General features: G+C 46.3%; 1 protein-coding gene across 1 annotated transcript in view; it reads right to left on the minus strand.

Moving 5' to 3' along the window:
• Window positions 1–601: 601 nt before the first annotated feature.
• The window catches only part of MCM5 (minichromosome maintenance complex component 5), a 28,218-nt gene continuing 11,608 nt past the window's right edge, over window positions 602–17,211 (minus strand). The window contains exons 8-16 of the mRNA XM_085601103.1: window positions 16,997–17,108; window positions 16,535–16,678; window positions 16,364–16,429; window positions 15,086–15,262; window positions 13,029–13,141; window positions 12,585–12,713; window positions 12,341–12,483; window positions 11,501–11,628; window positions 602–1,222 (exon numbers count right to left, since the gene is read on the minus strand). Of these exons, the coding sequence (XP_085457229.1) occupies window positions 1,121–1,222; window positions 11,501–11,628; window positions 12,341–12,483; window positions 12,585–12,713; window positions 13,029–13,141; window positions 15,086–15,262; window positions 16,364–16,429; window positions 16,535–16,678; window positions 16,997–17,108 (1,114 nt within the window). The 3' untranslated portion in view covers window positions 602–1,120. The remainder of the gene's footprint in view (window positions 1,223–11,500; window positions 11,629–12,340; window positions 12,484–12,584; window positions 12,714–13,028; window positions 13,142–15,085; window positions 15,263–16,363; window positions 16,430–16,534; window positions 16,679–16,996; window positions 17,109–17,211) is intronic.

The raw sequence follows: 17,211 nt of genomic DNA on the forward strand, positions 1-17,211 counted from the left end.
CCACACTCGCCAGTGTGCGTGCGCATTTAGCTTCCACGCCTTATTGAAAGACGCACTTCATTCCAGGTCTTAGCAGATCATGCAGATGTAGCGCTTCCTGAGCTCGACCACGCCGGTCTGCCCATACTTCTAACGAAGAAGTCCTTTAGCACCCAGCTTTAATATTTTAAGACCAGCTTTTGGTTGCTGCCAGGTTTTTAAAGATGTCACTTCCAAAACTTTTTGGAAACCAGTAGAATGCAACACGAGGAGAAAGAAACACATAATTGGCTTTACCCGTGCAGTGAAAAAGAAAAGTATGCTGCATCCAGAGGCAGCTGCATTGTATGGAGGACGCCATGCTGAAAAATGAAGCCTGGCACCAGTCTAGAGGTAAGTCTTACTGTGCAGCAAACAAAGCAATACATGAAAGCACCACACGACTGAACAAATGGACTCTGGGCGTCTGGGCCCAAGTAGAATCCTTGAAAGGAGCACGAAACCGTACCCAAACTTCGAAATCCATGCAATACAGTAGTGTACAAACCTAAAAAATCAACACGTCAGAAAAGAGCCCCAGTTTCAACCTTATCTTTCTATGGTCCAAATAAAGTAATCAACACAGGCTACAAAAAGTACTTTATTTTTTTATTTCTCAGCTTCTGTACAAAACTTTATGCTCAAATAGGACAGGAGAATTTTGATTTGACAAAACGAACTCCTCAGCAGTGTTCCATCAACATTGGTGGTCTGCCCATCCTTCTACTAAAGGGATACAAGCTCGAGCTGCATCCAGCGAAGGCACAAGCGAGGAGCCCCAGAGTCTTGATGGTCCATTATATAGCTGAATCGTATGACTAGATGCCTGTTTTGGTGTTGTATGCATTCCACTGACCAATGCATCCAGTATTTAGAAAATGTGTAACCATCACTTCCTGGGCAAATCTAACCAAGCCTGAATAGTAACCCTGGATACGTGCAGTTTACGAGTTGATTCAACAAGCAATAGTGAGAAAGCGTTCGTTAGCGCAGCTCAGCCTTTCACAAATGAGTCTACTTGAAGCTCAGAAACGTCAGTAGACTGTGCAGCCAGAAGTCTATACGCCAAGTCCGTTCTTTCAAAGGCTGGGTGTGTGCAGGCTCACTTGATACGGTACATGACCTTTCGCTGCATGCGATGCTGAATCTCCCCTCGTCGCATCATCAGCTGCAGCACTTTGTAAATTGCATGCTCCGGGTATTTCTGCAACACAAAGAAAATATAGAGTCAATTCGGTGAGCTAACAACTTTAATGTAGATCTCTTTGCAACTACCTTCAGATCAAGGTGACCAACTTTAACTATATATGGTGGTATGGAATTCAAACAATGGAAAGGTATTTTGGGTCCAGAATAGATATGGCACTAGGACACAGGACAACAAAATACGATTTTATACCATATGAAATATGGAACATGTACTGATCCTATCATTCAGTAGTCTACTTAATTTCATCTAACATCTTACTCAACTACCTCATTAGATATTTCACAAAAAGAAGTCATGTTATTGATCAAAGAGGTTAGATCTTCACGAGCGGTTGGTTTAAATGGGATTCAGATTTAGGTTCCCAAGGCATACCCCATATTATGGGGCAATTTACGTCAACAACTATTATCGCAAGTACTTAAAAACAGGCCAGATTCCCTAGTCATGAAAAGGGGTATTAATTCACCATATACATATAAAGATTCAAAACAGACCCAAAGAAGGACCTTGCCTAATAAGCCTACTCAATAGTGAAGGTAAGCTCTTTGGTAAATATCTAGTGGATAAATGATGCCTGGACAATCGACAATTTGCTTCAGTGCAATCAATCAAGATTTCAAACAGGCTGCTCCATAATAAATAGTATTGTTGCCCATAAATTAGTAGGGGATAAATCAGTGAAGAAACATCTCACACGGTGTGTTAGTTACAGCTCAGCTTTTGATCAAGTCAATTGGAAGAAACTTTGGGATACATTGGATGGCGATATCAACCATACCTTATAAGCTCAGATAGCCTCAAATGGGGAAATCTGGCAATTTTTTTTATTTTTTACCAGGACTCTTAGCCATCAGATGTAGACCTGTAACAGCTAAAAGCACTGCTGTATATATAAATAAATACTGGCTCTGTATATGGTAAGCCACTAGGTGGTTATACCATGCACAGAGTCAAGGGGTTCTCCAAAAGTGTACAGGGCTCAATGTAAAACCCAAAGTGCTCCATTAGTGCTAGTGCGGGCTAGCGGCCTTGCACCCAACACAGAGGAGTTTAAGACAATTATTGCACAACATTGACCAATGATGGACAACTCAAAAAGGAAATCCACACCAATTTTAGAAAAATAAGCTATGTTTGTACTTTATTTTATGGCCAGGCTCTTCGCAATAAGGTCAGAACTTTTTTAAATATAAATACATTTCACTTTTGAAGAAAAGAAAAAAAAAAATCAAAAAAAAAAAAAAATCAAAAAAAAAAATCAAGGTTGGAGCAGTTCAATGTTATATGGAGGAAAACAATAATGCATTTACATGGTTAAGTATCACCCTTACAGTTCCAGTCTTCGGGACCAAAGGTCAGCAAGGGTCAGGTGACAAAACTGCACCACCAGCGGCCAGGTGAAGAGGTAAAAATCGGAGTTCAGACCAATGCGTTTCAATGTAGACTGGGGGTGCTTGAAGCCATGCTGCTTGCAGGTAAATATCTCGGTTGCAGGGGCCAAACTTTGGGGGTTAGGTTAAGAAGTGGGGGGGGGGGGGGGGTGGCACAAAGCTGCACCAAACATACATCGCCAGTGGCACAGGGGCAGCTGGGTGCAGTATGCAAATTCAGTGTCAGGAGCCCAGTGCTGTTCAATGAGGTTTCTGCTTTCGACAAAGGCTGATGGCGTTGAACCTGAGGTTGCAGGAGAGAGCCAAATGACAGCAGAGGTAAGTAGAGATGTAGAAGGTCCGCAGGGGCACTGTCAATTCAGTTCACCAAGGCGCAGGCAGGGGCTTCGGATGCAGGGGTGCCTTTAGATGTCAGTCTTCTTACTGGAGCCAGGCATCGGGGGTCGGAGGTCAGCCAACGCTGGATTCGAGGTCAGGATCGCTGGGGAGACTTCACTGGACAGGTAACCGTTAGCCACTCCGGTCTGTGGGCATCTAGTGCAGGTGCAGAGTTGGCAGGAGTCGTGGTGCCAGCCGGAGCCCTCGAGTTGGATTCTTCTGGACAGGGCCGCTGTACTCAGGAGATCTCATCCATGTTGAAGAGCAGGCAGGCTTCCTCTGGATTAAGGCAGTCACTGGCTACAGGACAGGCGTGGTCTTTGCACAACTTTAAAGCTGGAGACAGGCCGACAGGGCTGGGGCCCAAGTCATTAGTCTTTGCTACACGGCATGTTCTTCATAGGTTGCAGAAGGAATATGCTACTTACCAGTATGCATCTGTTCTTGGCATGTAGAGCTGCAGAGTCACACACTGAGGATAAGATCGCCATCCGGTGTTGGGCTCGGATGATTGCAGGTTGTTGTCGTCTTCGGAAGAAGCCTTTGGTCACGAGGTTGGTGACTCCTCCCCTGGACAACAATGCGCATGGGCATCCACTCCATCGTCAGATTGTTTTTTCGCCATGAAGGGAAAAGATGGTGTATAGGAATGAAAGAAGGATGTCCATGTGTAATGTCCAAGTAAGACAGATGCTGGAACAGATACAGGTCCCGGGGAGGGGGGCGGGCGTGTGCGACTCTGCAGCTCTACATGCCAAGAACAGATGCATACTGGTAAGTAGCATATTCCGTTCGAGGCATATGAGCTGCAGATCACACACTGAGGATAGATTGTATAGCAGTGCTTCCCCTTAGCGGTGGTCGCCTGTATCCGTTGCAGCAGTTTGAAATAAAGTTTTTAGGACAGCCTGGCCCACTGAGGCCTGTTGTTTGGCTTGCACATCAACACAGTAGTGTTTAGTGAAGGTATGCGTGGTAGACCACGTGGCTGCCTTGCAAATGTCTTCTAGGGGAATGTTACCTAAGAAGGCCATAGAAGCCCCTATTTTACGCGTGGAGTGCGCCCTAGGGGGAACTAAGTGTACGTTTAGCCTTTTGGTAGCATATTTGGATGCATTTAACTATCCACCGGGCTATACCGGATTTGGAGATGGGATTGCCTTTATGTGGTGGTGCGAAAGCAACAAAGAGTTGTTTTGTCTTTCGAAAAGGTTTCGTCCTGTCGATGTAATAAAGCAAGGCTCTTTTGACATCTAAGGTGTGTAGGGCCCTTTCAGCTACGGAGTCTGGGTTTGGGAAAAAGACTGGTAGCTCTACTGATTGGTTAAGGCAGAAAGGGGAAATCACTTTTGGGAGAAATTTAGGGTTTGTCCTAAGAACCACTTTGTTACGGTGTAGTTGTAAGAAAGGTTCCTCTAGTGTAAGGGCTTGTATTTCACTTACTCTTCGTAGGGAAGTGATTGCGATAAGGAAAGCTACCTTCCATGTTAGGAATTGTAATTCACATTTGTGCATAGGTTCAAATGGGGGACCCATAAGTCTTGTTAGAACCACACTGAGATTCCACACTGGGGAAGGTGGTAATCTTGGGGGAAGAATTCTTTTGAGACCTTCCATAAACGCTTTGATAGCTGGTACCTTAAAAAGGGACAGGTGTTGCCTATTTTGCAATTAGGCTGCTAAGGCTGCTAGGTGTAAACGTATAGAGGAATACGCTAGATTGCATCTTTGCAAGTGTAGTAGATAGCAAATGATGTTTTGGATGGAAGCATCCAATGGATGCATGTCATTATTAGCGCAGTAGATGGCAAATCGTTTCCATTTCGCGGCATAACACGCTCTAGTAGTAGGTCGTCTGGCTTCCTTTATGATATTCATACAGTCTGGAGGGAGATTGAGGTATCCGGACTCTAAGACCTCAGGAGCCAGATCGCTAGGTTCAGTGTTTGAGGATCTGGGTGTCTGATTTCTCCATGGTTCTGGGTTAATAGATCCGGGGAGAGGCGTAGCCTTTGATGTGGAACTAAAGATAGATCCAGAAGTGTGGTGAACCACGGTTGACGTGCCCAAGTGGGAGCTACTAGTATTAGTGTTAGCGACTGTTGTTTCAGTTTGCGTACCACAAATGGAACTAGTGGGAGAGGCGGAAAAGCGTACGCAAATCTGCCTGACCAGTTCATCCATAGGGCATTGCCCTTCGACTGTGGGTGTGGAAACCTGGCGGCGAAGGTTGGGCATTTTGTGTTTTCGGGAGTGGCGAACAGGTCTATGTCTGGTTGTCCCCATTTTTGGAAGAAGGGGAGTAGAACCTTGGGGTGTAATTCCCATTCGTGGATCTGCTGTGTGTGGCGACTCAGGAGGTCGGCCACCTGATTGTGGATCCCTGGGAGATGTTCTGCTAACAGGTAGATGTTTTGGGGAATTGCCCATCTCCAGATTTGCTGTGCCAGTTGGGACAGTTGGAGAGAATGTGTCCCTCCCTGTTTCTGTATATAATACATTGTCGTCATGTTGTCTGTGCGTATGAGGACAGTTTTGTTCTTTAGGTGTACCTGAAAGGATTTTAGTGCTATGAACACTGCTAAGAGTTCCAGGTGGTTGATGTGGAGCAGTTTTTGTTGACTGGTCCATTTGCCCTGAGTGGTATGGTGAAGGAGGTGGGCTCCCCACCCTGTGAGAGATGCGTCGGTAGTTAGCACAACTTGTGGAAGAGGCTCTAAGAACGGTCGCCCTTTGGACAGGTTGATGGTGTTGCACCATTTCAGTGAGCGACTGTCCACCAACACCAGATCGGTAAGTTTTCCGTGAGCTTGGTTCCACTGTTGTGCTAGACATTCCTGTAAGGGACGCATTTGAAGTTGTGCGTGTGGGACTATGGAGATGCATGACGCCATCATGCCTAGGAGCTGCATGAACACTTGCTGGAAGAGATGGATGAGTTTGAAATTGAGAGATGAGATTTTGTATACTGGCTATCCTGGCAGTGCTGGGATAGGCAATGGCTTTGGATGTATCTATGGTTGCTCCTAGATACTGATGCAAGTGGGAAGGTTGTAGGTGGGATTTGGGGTAGTTGATAGTGAATCCCAAATCGTGGAGAGTTTGAATCGTGCGAGGAGTGTGGAGAACGCATTTTTGGTGTGTATTGGCTTTTGAGCCAATCGTCCAGATAGGGGAAGACATGGATCTGTTGTCTTCTGAGGTGCGCTGCCACGACTGCTAGGCACTTGGTGAACACTCTGGGTGCTGTTGTTACTCCGAATGGGAGAACTGTAAATTGATAGTGTTGCCCACCTACCACAAATCGTAGATATTTTCTGTGAGCGGGATGCATAGGGATGTGAAAGTATGCGTCCTTGAGGTCTAATGTGGCAAGGAAGTCTCCCTGTTGTAAAAGTGGGAGGACTTGGAGGGTGGTCATATGAAAATGATCCGAATGTATATACTGGTTTAGTAGTCTGAGATCCAGTATGGGCCTTAGTGTTTTGTCCTTTTTGGGAATGAGGAAGTATATAGAATATACCCCTGTTCCCGGATGTTGAAGGGGGACTGGTTCTATCGCATGTTTTTGTAACAGGGATTGAACTTCTTGTTTGAGGAGAGAGAGATGATGTGAGGACATTGGACGTTGTTTGGGCGGTATGTTTGGGGGGGATTGTATGAGTTCGAGGCAGTAGCCAGATTGGATAATTTGTCTTACCCACCTGTCTGTGGTGATGGAAGTCCAGACAGGTAGGAATTGTTGGAGCCGCCCCTCGACCGGAGTGGAATGGTCTGGGGGGAGTGGTGGCAAGTCACTGTTTAGTAGCTGGGGAGGTGCGGGTGTTATTGTTGGTGCCCCGCCCTCGACCTTTGTTATTGTTTCCCCGATAACCTCCTCGGAAATATCCTCTGTTAGGGGATGTTTGTCCCGAATTTTTAAAGGTGGATGTGGACTCAGTTCCCGTGTTTTTGGAGCCTCCTCTATAAAAAGGAGCGACGAAAGGAACCCCGGGTTGGAGGAGACTGCAGTGCTCCCATAGACTTGGCAGTTTCATTATCCTTTTTCATTTTCTCCAATGCAGTATCCACTGCAGGGCCAAATAACTGCTCTTGGTTGAAAGGTTGAGCCAGAATTGCGGTTTGAACCTCCGGTTTAAAACCGGAAATACGGAGCCAGGCATGTCGTCTGAGTAAGAGGCTAGTATTGACCGCCCTAGAAGCAGTGTCTGCCGCATCTAAGGCGCATTTAATGGAGGCATTAGATATTCATTTGCCTTCTTGGATGAGGTCAGAGGCCTGGGACTTAAAGGGTTCAGGCAGATGTTGCATAAGGTCCTCAAGTTGGTCATAATGCGCCCTATCATACCGGGCTAACAGGGCCTGGGTATTCGCAATACGCCAATGGTTCGCCGCCTGCGCAGCGACCCGTTTGCCTGAGGCCTCTAAAAGTTTAGACTCCTTGTCCGGGGGAGGCGTTTCTCCAGTTGTCTGTGAGTTAACGCGCTTCCTGGCATTTGATACGACCAAGGAGTCTAAAGGGAGCTGGGCTTTAATGTATGCAGGGTCCTGCGGGGCTGGTCGGTACTTTTTTTTCGATGCGTGGGTTGAGAACCCTAGCTCGAACAGGGTCTTTAAAGACTTCAGTGGCATGCTTTATAACCCCTTTGATCATGGGCAGTATGTGAACAGTTTTTTGTGACTGCTCAAAAGTAGAGGAGAAAGTCCTCTTCAAGGGCGTCTGTGTGCATTGTGACGCCGTGGAATGTTGCTGCCCTATTTATAAGTTGCCCAAACCATAAATGGTCATCAGGAGGGGAGGGCTTGGAGGGGTAGGTAGTGGGGTCAGGCATGTCAGGTATTGGATAAGACCAGTCATCTACGGGTGCTGTGTCTGGGAACGTAAAAGGGTCGTTTGGATCAACAGGATCATTAAATAAATCAGGGTCCGCCCCTCCCCCCCAAGTCATCATTATCATCCTGAGGAGGAGGTGAATGATAGGGGGATGGGAAAGGAGAAGGAGGAGGAGTAAGAGGAAGAGGAGGAGGGGGGGGGGGGGGGGGACGGGTTAGGAGGTAATAAAGGAGAGGAAAGACGAAGTGGTGAAGTAGCACAGTCCTTCTTCCGTATGGGAGCTGGAGGTGGTGTGATGTCCAGCTTCCGTTTCTTGTATGGGACGGCAGTCACATGTCCGGTTTCGGGATTGATGTAGATCCGCTTTTGAGTAGGATCTGGGCGAAAAAGTTAATCTGGCTCCGAAGGCGGTGGTGGTGATGACCGTTTCGGGTCTTTATGAACTTTTCGGTGTGGACGGAGTTTTCGGTACCAATGGATTTTTCGGTGCCGACAGAGGTTTCGGCGTCGATGGATTTTTCGGCGTCGATGGAAATTTCGGCGCCGATGGAAATTTCGGAGCCGATGGAAATTTCGGAGCCGATGGAAATTTCGGAGCCGATGGAAATTTCGGAGCCGAGGGACTTTTAGGCATCGATGTCGAAGAACGTTTCGGCGCCGGTGGAGACTTCGGTGCCGAGGAACGTTTTGGTGCCGAAGGAGATTTCGGTCTTGGAGCCTGTTTCGGTGCCGACAGTGAAGTTTTCGGTGCCGAAGGTGTTATAGGCACAATCACATGAGGTTTGCTCGAGCCCGAGCCACCTACAGGCTTAGATGTCTTCGGAGCCGGGCCCGAGGGCGGGGCTTCTGAAGAGGATTTCCGGTCTCGACTGGGCCCAGCTGGCGGAGTCTTGACCAATGTCTTTTTGGATGGGGCAGGGGCAGGGGGTTGGTACTCACACGCTGCCCTGGAGTGATGAGGTCATCGGAATCGTCGGCCTCGGACACGATCGAGATCTTCGGTGTCATCTTCAGGAACATCCTGAGCAAAGATGTCCTCCGGTTCTGGAGCTGGTTTGGCCATAATATGGCGTCGAGCTCTTCGGTCCCGGAGGGTCTTCTTGGAACGGAAAGCGGAACAAGCTGGACAGGTCGATTCGTTGTGTTCCGGCGACAGGCAGAGGTTACAAACCTCGTGGTGATCACTGTGGGGAACTTCGCTCCACACCGGGGGCATTTCTTGAAGGGTGTCCTGTCCATCAGCCGCTTCCAGAACCGGTCCGAGATGATCTCGATGAAAAGAAGATTGAAGAATTAAATCGATTGCTGAAAGTTTTCTGCTGGAGCAGAAAAAAGTTCATCCGAACCCAATGGCGGAAAAAAACAATCTGACGATGGAGTGGATGCCCATGCGCATTGTTGTCCAGGGGAGGAGTCACCAACCTCGTGACCAAAGGCTTCTTCCGAAGACTACAACAACCTGCAATCATCCGAGCCCAACACCAGATGGCGATCTTATCCTCAGTGTGTGATCTGCAGCTCATATGCCTCGAACATCTGGTTTCTAGGTCTGGGGGAACTACCCATATACTACATTTAGGGGGTGTGGGGTAGAAGGTAGGGCCAATGGGCACCTTACCCGAGTGACTATAGACCTAGCCCAGATTGGGTGGGGTCCCTAATCTTCAAGATGGACGGAACTTAAGTGCGCAAAACTTCGCCGGGGGTTGGGGGCACACCACCTGGTCTGAGTTTTCCAGCTGTGGGGGAGTAAACTGGGGGCTGCCATCTGTTGCTAGCAGCAGAGGCTGGGGGACGCTTTAGAAAGACAGTGGACCTTTGATGCTTCCCCTTCGGGCACTGTCCAAATGTGGAAGGAGGGTGACACCTCTGCCCAGGATGTGCATTGTTTCTGGTACCAGAGAGCAGAGGCTTTCCACCCAGGGGCCCAGAAACAGGTCTGTGTGTAGCAGGCTGCCTAAAGCCAGTCAGTACCCACAGCAGGGTCTGTAGGTTCAGGGACCACCTCGGAGGTGTCCTCCGAGTAAGTTTTAATAAATCTCACACTGGCATCAGTGTGCGTTTATTACAAGAAGCTGTTCGGTACTCACGCTCCTGGATTGAGTTAAGCCATCATGGTGTTGTGGAACTCTAGTTGTCAAGATCCCAGCCCATGTACTCTCTATGGCTTCACTGGTACGTACAATATTAAGGAATAGACCATAAAATTGTGTGGGCAAATCTGCCCAGGCAGATATGCTCACACCTGTGATATAGTGCACCCTCCCTTGGGGCTGATAAGGCCTGCTAGAGGGATGACATACCTATATCTTGGCCAGTGCTAGTTGGAATAGCACGTAGGCAGTGGCCATGTCGACTGTTTTGATGCACCAGGCCATTGATGCTACAGTGGCAGTCTGCATGACCTAGGTGAGGTGCCCCTAGGAGACCCTCTTCAGTCTCAATGCCATAGGTACTCAAATACCTCTCACTAGGGAGTTACAGGGGGCTTAAAGATCCAATTGTGGATCAGTTTTAAGTAAAGAACACTGGTACTGTGAACCTAAACAGCAGGGGCCCAGAACTCTACAGTCAAAGTTGCATCAAAGCCAAAGTGTGTGTGTGTGTGTGTGTGTGTGTGTGTGTGTGTGTGTGTGTGTGTGTGTGTATATAAGTGTGTGTGTGTATATAAGTGTGTATAAGTGTGTGTGTGTATAAGTGTGTGTGTGTATAAGTGTGTGTGTGTATAAGTGTGTGTGTATAAGTGTGTGTGTGTATAAGTGTGTGTGTGTATAAGTGTGTGTGTGTAAGTGTGTGTGTGTATAAGTGTGTGTGTGTATAAGTGTGTGTGTGTATAAGTGTGTGTGTGTATAAGTGTGTGTGTGTGTGTATATATATATGTGTGTGTGTGTGTGTGTGTATATATATATGTGTGTGTGTGTGTGTGTGTGTGGTTATGCAAGAGAACCCTATATAACTCAATGTATTTTGACCACACAGCATGTTTACCTTCAAAGCTAGACAATCACCCATTTAGCCTATGTGGACAATGTAATCATATTTATCACCAACTCCAATGGGTCTCCAAACCCAATTATGAAAGTTACACGAATATAACTATTTTAAAATAAAACTGGTAAAAACAAAGTCTTAGCAGAGGTCCTAAAAATCAGCAAAGGAAAATGGAGGCTAAAAATATTTACAAAGTAAATACATGTGACTACTTTGGGTAACTGTCAAATTAAGATGGTCTGACTAACTCAACAACAAAAGTTTAAAAAAATGCTTATTAATAAAATCAAGAAATTCTCTTAACATTTATGATGGTTGTCCAATTGGACAATCGGTTATTACAATGAATTCAAAGCTTGCTGCGGGTTTGCTATACGCGTCTTTAGTTTTCAAAAAGACAATTAAGGACTCTACCCAAAGCCCCAAAATGTAATTCAGCATTAACTGTGAATCAGAACTATCCGAATCACTTCTGCTGTGAGACACATTGCCTCTCTCCAGCCCACCCAGTGCTAATTTCTGACCAATATACAGATGCAGTCCAATCACAGCTGCAAAAGCAAATTGGAGCAAGTGTACATCACAGTACATGGGGCAATATAGGTTTTATCCAACAAAACATTAGACACACCCCCTCCAAAAAAAAAAAAAAACACATTCCAGCCCCTTCGTCTTCACCTGTTTGATAAAGTCCTGAACGATGCTGTGCTCAGACACCTGCGAACCAATAGCAAACCGCCGCTTCACCTGCTTCTCGATCCGAGACAGCATCTCCTGGTCTTCCACCGTGGTAAAGCCTTCAGCACCTGGAGAAGGAGCAGACCACACTATTATTCTGTGGCTTTACACGAGTACAGGGGAGTTTTAACCCGGAGAATATCTGCACCCAAACTAGGGGAGGCAGTAAAATCCAGCGCAGAGAAAAAGTAACTCCTGTGTACTCCTAGTGACACTAATGTATGAGTTCTCAGAGGCTTCCCTTTTTTGTTAAAAAAAATATAGTAAAATTTCAGTGTGCAAACATGATGTACTGATATGGCACCTCAATGCCACCTGTAGTAAATTAGGATTAGTCTGCCTAGATTTTGTTTGACACTCCAAGACAGCTACAATGGAGTGCAGGAGAATCTGGCAAAAGGGAAAAAAAAAAACAACTGTTCCAGATCTTTCTACGCTGAAAAATGAACCACCACTACACTCGGCTGCCAAGGGCAGAGTCAACAAGTGGAGGGGTACATAGTGCAACAAAGAAGGAAGCCTGCTAACTATATATGTAGATTTATATAGCATAGCTTATCACCCTTGAGGGCATACAGGCGCTGTCCATGGGCACAGGGAGATTAAGTGATATGCCCTGAATCACAGGATGTTGAGCCGACGCAGAGACTCGAAGCAAGATCCCCAGTTCCGGAGTCGGCCGCTCTGGCCACTGCGCCACATCCTCTACCATAATGGGCATGTGGACACGATGGACTTTTCAGGGTGGGAAGACAGGATAATTTTGGGCTCTACACTTACCAGAGAGGCTGCCAGACATGGCAGCATCCAGTGTGGAAACCTGGAACAGTCGCAGTGCCTCGTCAACATCAGTCTCTGTAGCAAAGGGCTGCAGACGCATTTTGCTGAGGGACTCAGAGATTCGTACAATAGCCTCCAGTTGCCTAGAAACATGAAGATTACAGTGAGAAGGGACATCACTGTGCCATAGACTCGCCAATAAAATATAAAAGAAAAGAAGATTTAGCAGCTCAAAAAAGTTCACCTGACAGTTATGGGGATGCTGGATCGCCGGTCGCTCTCCCTCTCATGTTCCCGGGCCCCACTTCGCATCAGGATGTACCGGTTCTTCAGCTTCTCCGCTGCTGCAGCAGAAAGTCGGGGTCCACATCGCCTGCATAAGCAGAGGAAGGTCACGTGAAACTTGTGCATAGAAAAGGTGACGGTTAGGTTAGTACTGGGTGAAGAAAAAAGCTAATTGCATAGAGATAGTAATATTTTCAACTTGTGAATATTACCCACTGTTGCACTAAGATGGCAGCAGGAAAACTACCTGTATGCCCTAGTTTAAGGGACTGAAAGCGGAGACAAGGATGCCACATTTTAAAACCTCTACATGCAAAAAAGATAAATAATCCAAGTTAGCGCAGAGGCTCCCCCTTCAATAAAACAAAGGGCCACAAGGACAGATGTACAGAGCAACTCTTACCCTCTGCAGTACGCAATGTACTTCTTGAGCACGTTGAGCTCTATCTCTCCCTCCACAGCATGGGCCTGGGTCAAGGCGCTCAGATGCACATTCATGACGTGCTTGGCCAGAGTCTGAAAAACAAGAAAATCATCACTACACTGAACGGTGGCTCCTGCAACTTGCTTCTTCCAGACACTACAGGAACCTGCACCACAAACTGTTTAAGATCTAACTTGCTGCAGCATAGCAGCCGGGTTACAGAAATATTTTGCCGCCAATTTCCACTTCCAGCCCTGTGCAATTCTTGCTCTTATTCAACTTCCAGAACAACTTTGCTTTGGATATAAAGTACACCCTTAATCACTTCTCTGGTCAGCCTTAAACTAGCCATGCACTCTATAGGCGGCATTAGCGGTTTGCAACTGAAGTTTTCCAAAAATGCATGTCCATATAGGAGCCTTTGGTCAGTTCGGTTTATTCATTGGTCTGTCCATTCTTCACTCACTTTGTGTTTCCACCCACCAACTTCATCCATTGTCTGCATCGCACTGAAATTGCTGTCTGTGCACAGCCTGGAAAGTGGTGTACTTCTCTGCCAGGGCAGGTACAACTGGGCCACTCAATTTGTCATTTGTTTACCCCAATATTGTTCATTTACAAACATAAATGAACACTGCATGGACGTCAAAGTCAAACATATTGGCTGTTTCAAACCTTGCTATAGAAAACATTTGAAAGGATACTTATGCCATGTATTTTTGGCAAATTTCCGTCTCTATTGAGCTATATTTTTTGTCAACTTTATCTGCATTTATCCATATTTATTATGGGTTTTATGAAAAGAAAATAAAGGTGAAACTGGTATATTGCCACATTAATTTAACCAATAAATATGCAGTCATGCTTTCAGTAATATGAACACCCACAGAAGATAAATCACTGCACTTACATGAAAAATCTGCACTTTTCAGTATCAGCCATGTTCTTATCTACTGCTGTTTAAGCCTTTTTGCAACCCCCTTACCCATCAATACAGTTATTAGCGTGGCAGTCATGGCAAAGTGTATTTAGAATCACTCAAAAAGCACATAATTTCTGTTTTTTGTCCACATTTATAAAACTACAGACAAGAAAATAAATAGTTGTCTGTATTTATCTGTAAAAATCAGTAAAAACTGAAAACAGGGATCCTTAGTTATATCACATTGCACTATCACAAGTCTCAAGTTTACATGGCATGATAGTTGTCACTAACCGATGCGGAGAAGAGTTAACGTAGGCATGTTGAGGAAGAACAATCTTGCAGACCGTTTAGAGTACAGTATGAACCTCTCCAACAGGGATATAGCAGCATCTCACCACTTCTAATATTTGCTGCCCATGCCTCTCTGTACTGAGAATACTCATGGTAATTAACAGTAGCGGCTGATGGGTTGATCGAGTAGAGGGAGCAGACAAAAAAATTACCTGCTGCATCACACCCCTCTTCTGCAGGTTCCCAGAGTGCACTGCGCCCAATCTTGACGCTGCATTCATGCTGCTGAAAGCAACGTTAGGATTGGCCAGAGTGCCGATGATTTGCACTCCCAGTTAGACTAGGAGCCTACGCCTGCTCTCTCCAACCCAGCAACACAGTTCGGGTTGGAGAGAGCTGCAGTGCATAGGACGGTTTGGCCGGCCTGACCAGAATGTGCACTGAATAGAAGTGCAACTAACCCTCCACCAGCCTGTCATCACCTTCGCCCCAAGCCTCAACTCCGGGAGAAAAAAGATAGAATGATAATAAACAAGGATTGTTCGTTTTTTGGCTGCTAAACAAGTCTTCCATAGCTCATCATGAGCTTAACTTCACATGGGTGAAGGCTGCAATCGCAGTCTGTTAGGGAATGGGTAAAGCATTGCTTAGCTTGAACTTGGAACTTGTAAAGGGCAAAATCATTTAGTATATTAAAACTAAACTAAGGCAAGATTGCGGTAACTTCCTTTGAGAAATCTCAATGAGGTCTCTCTAAAACGTTTTAGATGTAGACAGCCATGCATGGCCTTCTTTATCGTAGCCCTTCTTTCCCACTTACCATATCCCGTTGTTCGTTGTGCTCGTCCTTCACTATGAAGATCATGTCGAATCGAGACAAGATGGTGGGCATGAAGTCTATATTCTCCTCACCCTTTGTGTCATCCCAGCGCCCATACACCGAGTTGGCAGCAGCCAGAACCGAGCAACGTGAATTCAGGGTGGTAGTGATGCCAGCCTAGTACAAAAACAAATTAATAGTCAACTACTATTGCTGAATCATTTAAGAGTTGATCATACCCTCCCTAAAACTTATCTGAAAAAAACAAACCAACGGCCACAAACAGGTAAAAAAAATTTTTCAAAAAAGTGTTGTGGGTCGTTCCTGTCTTTAGTTGGACACTGAAAGTCTGAAGGAATGATACAGTCTCTGGGTTGACTCATGGCAACGTCTAAACAGGCGTCTTCCTCCTCGTCACTGAAATGTATGCAGCAGTGGAGCATGGATGTATGCGACAAGGTATAGCAGATCACACTGGGCTACCCCCCCCCCTCCCCCCTAAGATACCTGGCAGAATATACCTGACAGGATAGTTCATTTGAAGGGCATTATGTACGAGTCTCAGGAAGATGTACATCAGGATTCGAAACATTGGACCTCAAGGTTTGACCCCCCAAAGTGATTCTTTGACTATCCAAATACTTAGGAGACAACTGAAGCTTTGAAAACAGGCTGTTAACATTGATTAAGAAGTGCAAGAAATTAATTATGGCAGCCACCATGCGAATTACTTTTACAATGTCTTTTTCTGAGGGATCCAAAAACTGTACTCCCTGGTCAAAATGAATAGGCTCCCACCAACCCAAAAATGGGGTCAGCCCCCTGCATAATTAAAGAAACTGCTGAAGGGGACTGGTTAACTTTTTTGGGCTCGAGTGGCATAGTAGTGCACCCCATGGGCAGAACAAACCTTTAGATCCATCTTAATTACAAATGGAAAGGTGTTAAATCTGCAAATTATGCAGCTAGCGCACGAAAGTACACATTAAAAGGAAAATAAAAGAAAAGAACAGCAGTTGCAGAATCGTGTATGTCCAGTGGCCCCGACCCATGCTTTTGACACTACAACATTTGCCCCCTTCGGGTAGAAGGCAGACGCCATTTTGTCAGAATCCATCTACTCTCCAGCAGTGTGGCAGACCAGAGGAACTTTAAGAAGAACGGTGAGTGAGCAGGTTTCTTCTAGAGTCGGGGGCAAAGACTCAGACCACCAGTGTGCACCTGTGGGACTCACGTCAACATACCAAGCAGCAGAGGGGCCCCGGGTGACGCACTAACCTTTGCGATCGAGATGGTCTGCTGCTCCATGGCTTCGTGAATGGCCACGCGGTCATCCTCCCTCATCTAGTGAAAGCAGAGGAAACATTAGCAATGTAGGAGGAAAAAAGGGGGAGGGGTATAATAAACACAAAATACACACACCACCCTCCCACGGGACAGTCCGCTCACCTTGTCAAACTCGTCGATACACACAACTCCTCCGTCTGCCAGAACCATGGCACCACCCTCCATGATAAAGTTGCGTGTCACCGGGTCACGCATCACAGAAGCTGTTAAACCAGCAGCACTGCTACCTTTCCCAGAGGTGTATACCTGCAAACCATAGAAAATAATTAGCTACATGCCACGCTGGCCATATGCAACATTCTGCTGCGACATCTTTTTGCCCCGTCGCAGCGCTACAAACAGCTAATGCCTGCACCACACTGCATCAACGTATGAAAGGTCTTTCACCTAATAAAGGGCTTTGGAGCTACAAACTAAAGGAAACCACGGGCTGAGTCACTTGACCCTGCCCTGGCAGCAGAAGAGTTGATTATCTCTTACTCTGCCTGAGAACATCAGCAGGCCCCAAACTGCACAAAATGGCCACTCCCAGAGACAGCAATCGCCAAGACCATATCTGCTTACCCCAATAGGCGAACAGCGCTCCACAAACTTCAGCAACTGTGACTTGGCCGTACCGGGGTCCCCCAGCATCAGCAGGTTGATGTCACCACGGCGAGTAAGCCCATCAGGGAGTCTGTAGAGAACGAGGCAGATGTGATGCTAGAATAGACCAGGACTAGCTGTACACCCTCATACAATGAGCGAGGAGAAACTTCTTCGTGCCAACAAACTTCATT

Source organism: Triturus cristatus, chromosome 4_2 (genome assembly GCF_964204655.1).
Source record: "Triturus cristatus chromosome 4_2, aTriCri1.1, whole genome shotgun sequence".
Classification (NCBI taxonomy): domain Eukaryota; kingdom Metazoa; phylum Chordata; class Amphibia; order Caudata; family Salamandridae; genus Triturus; species Triturus cristatus.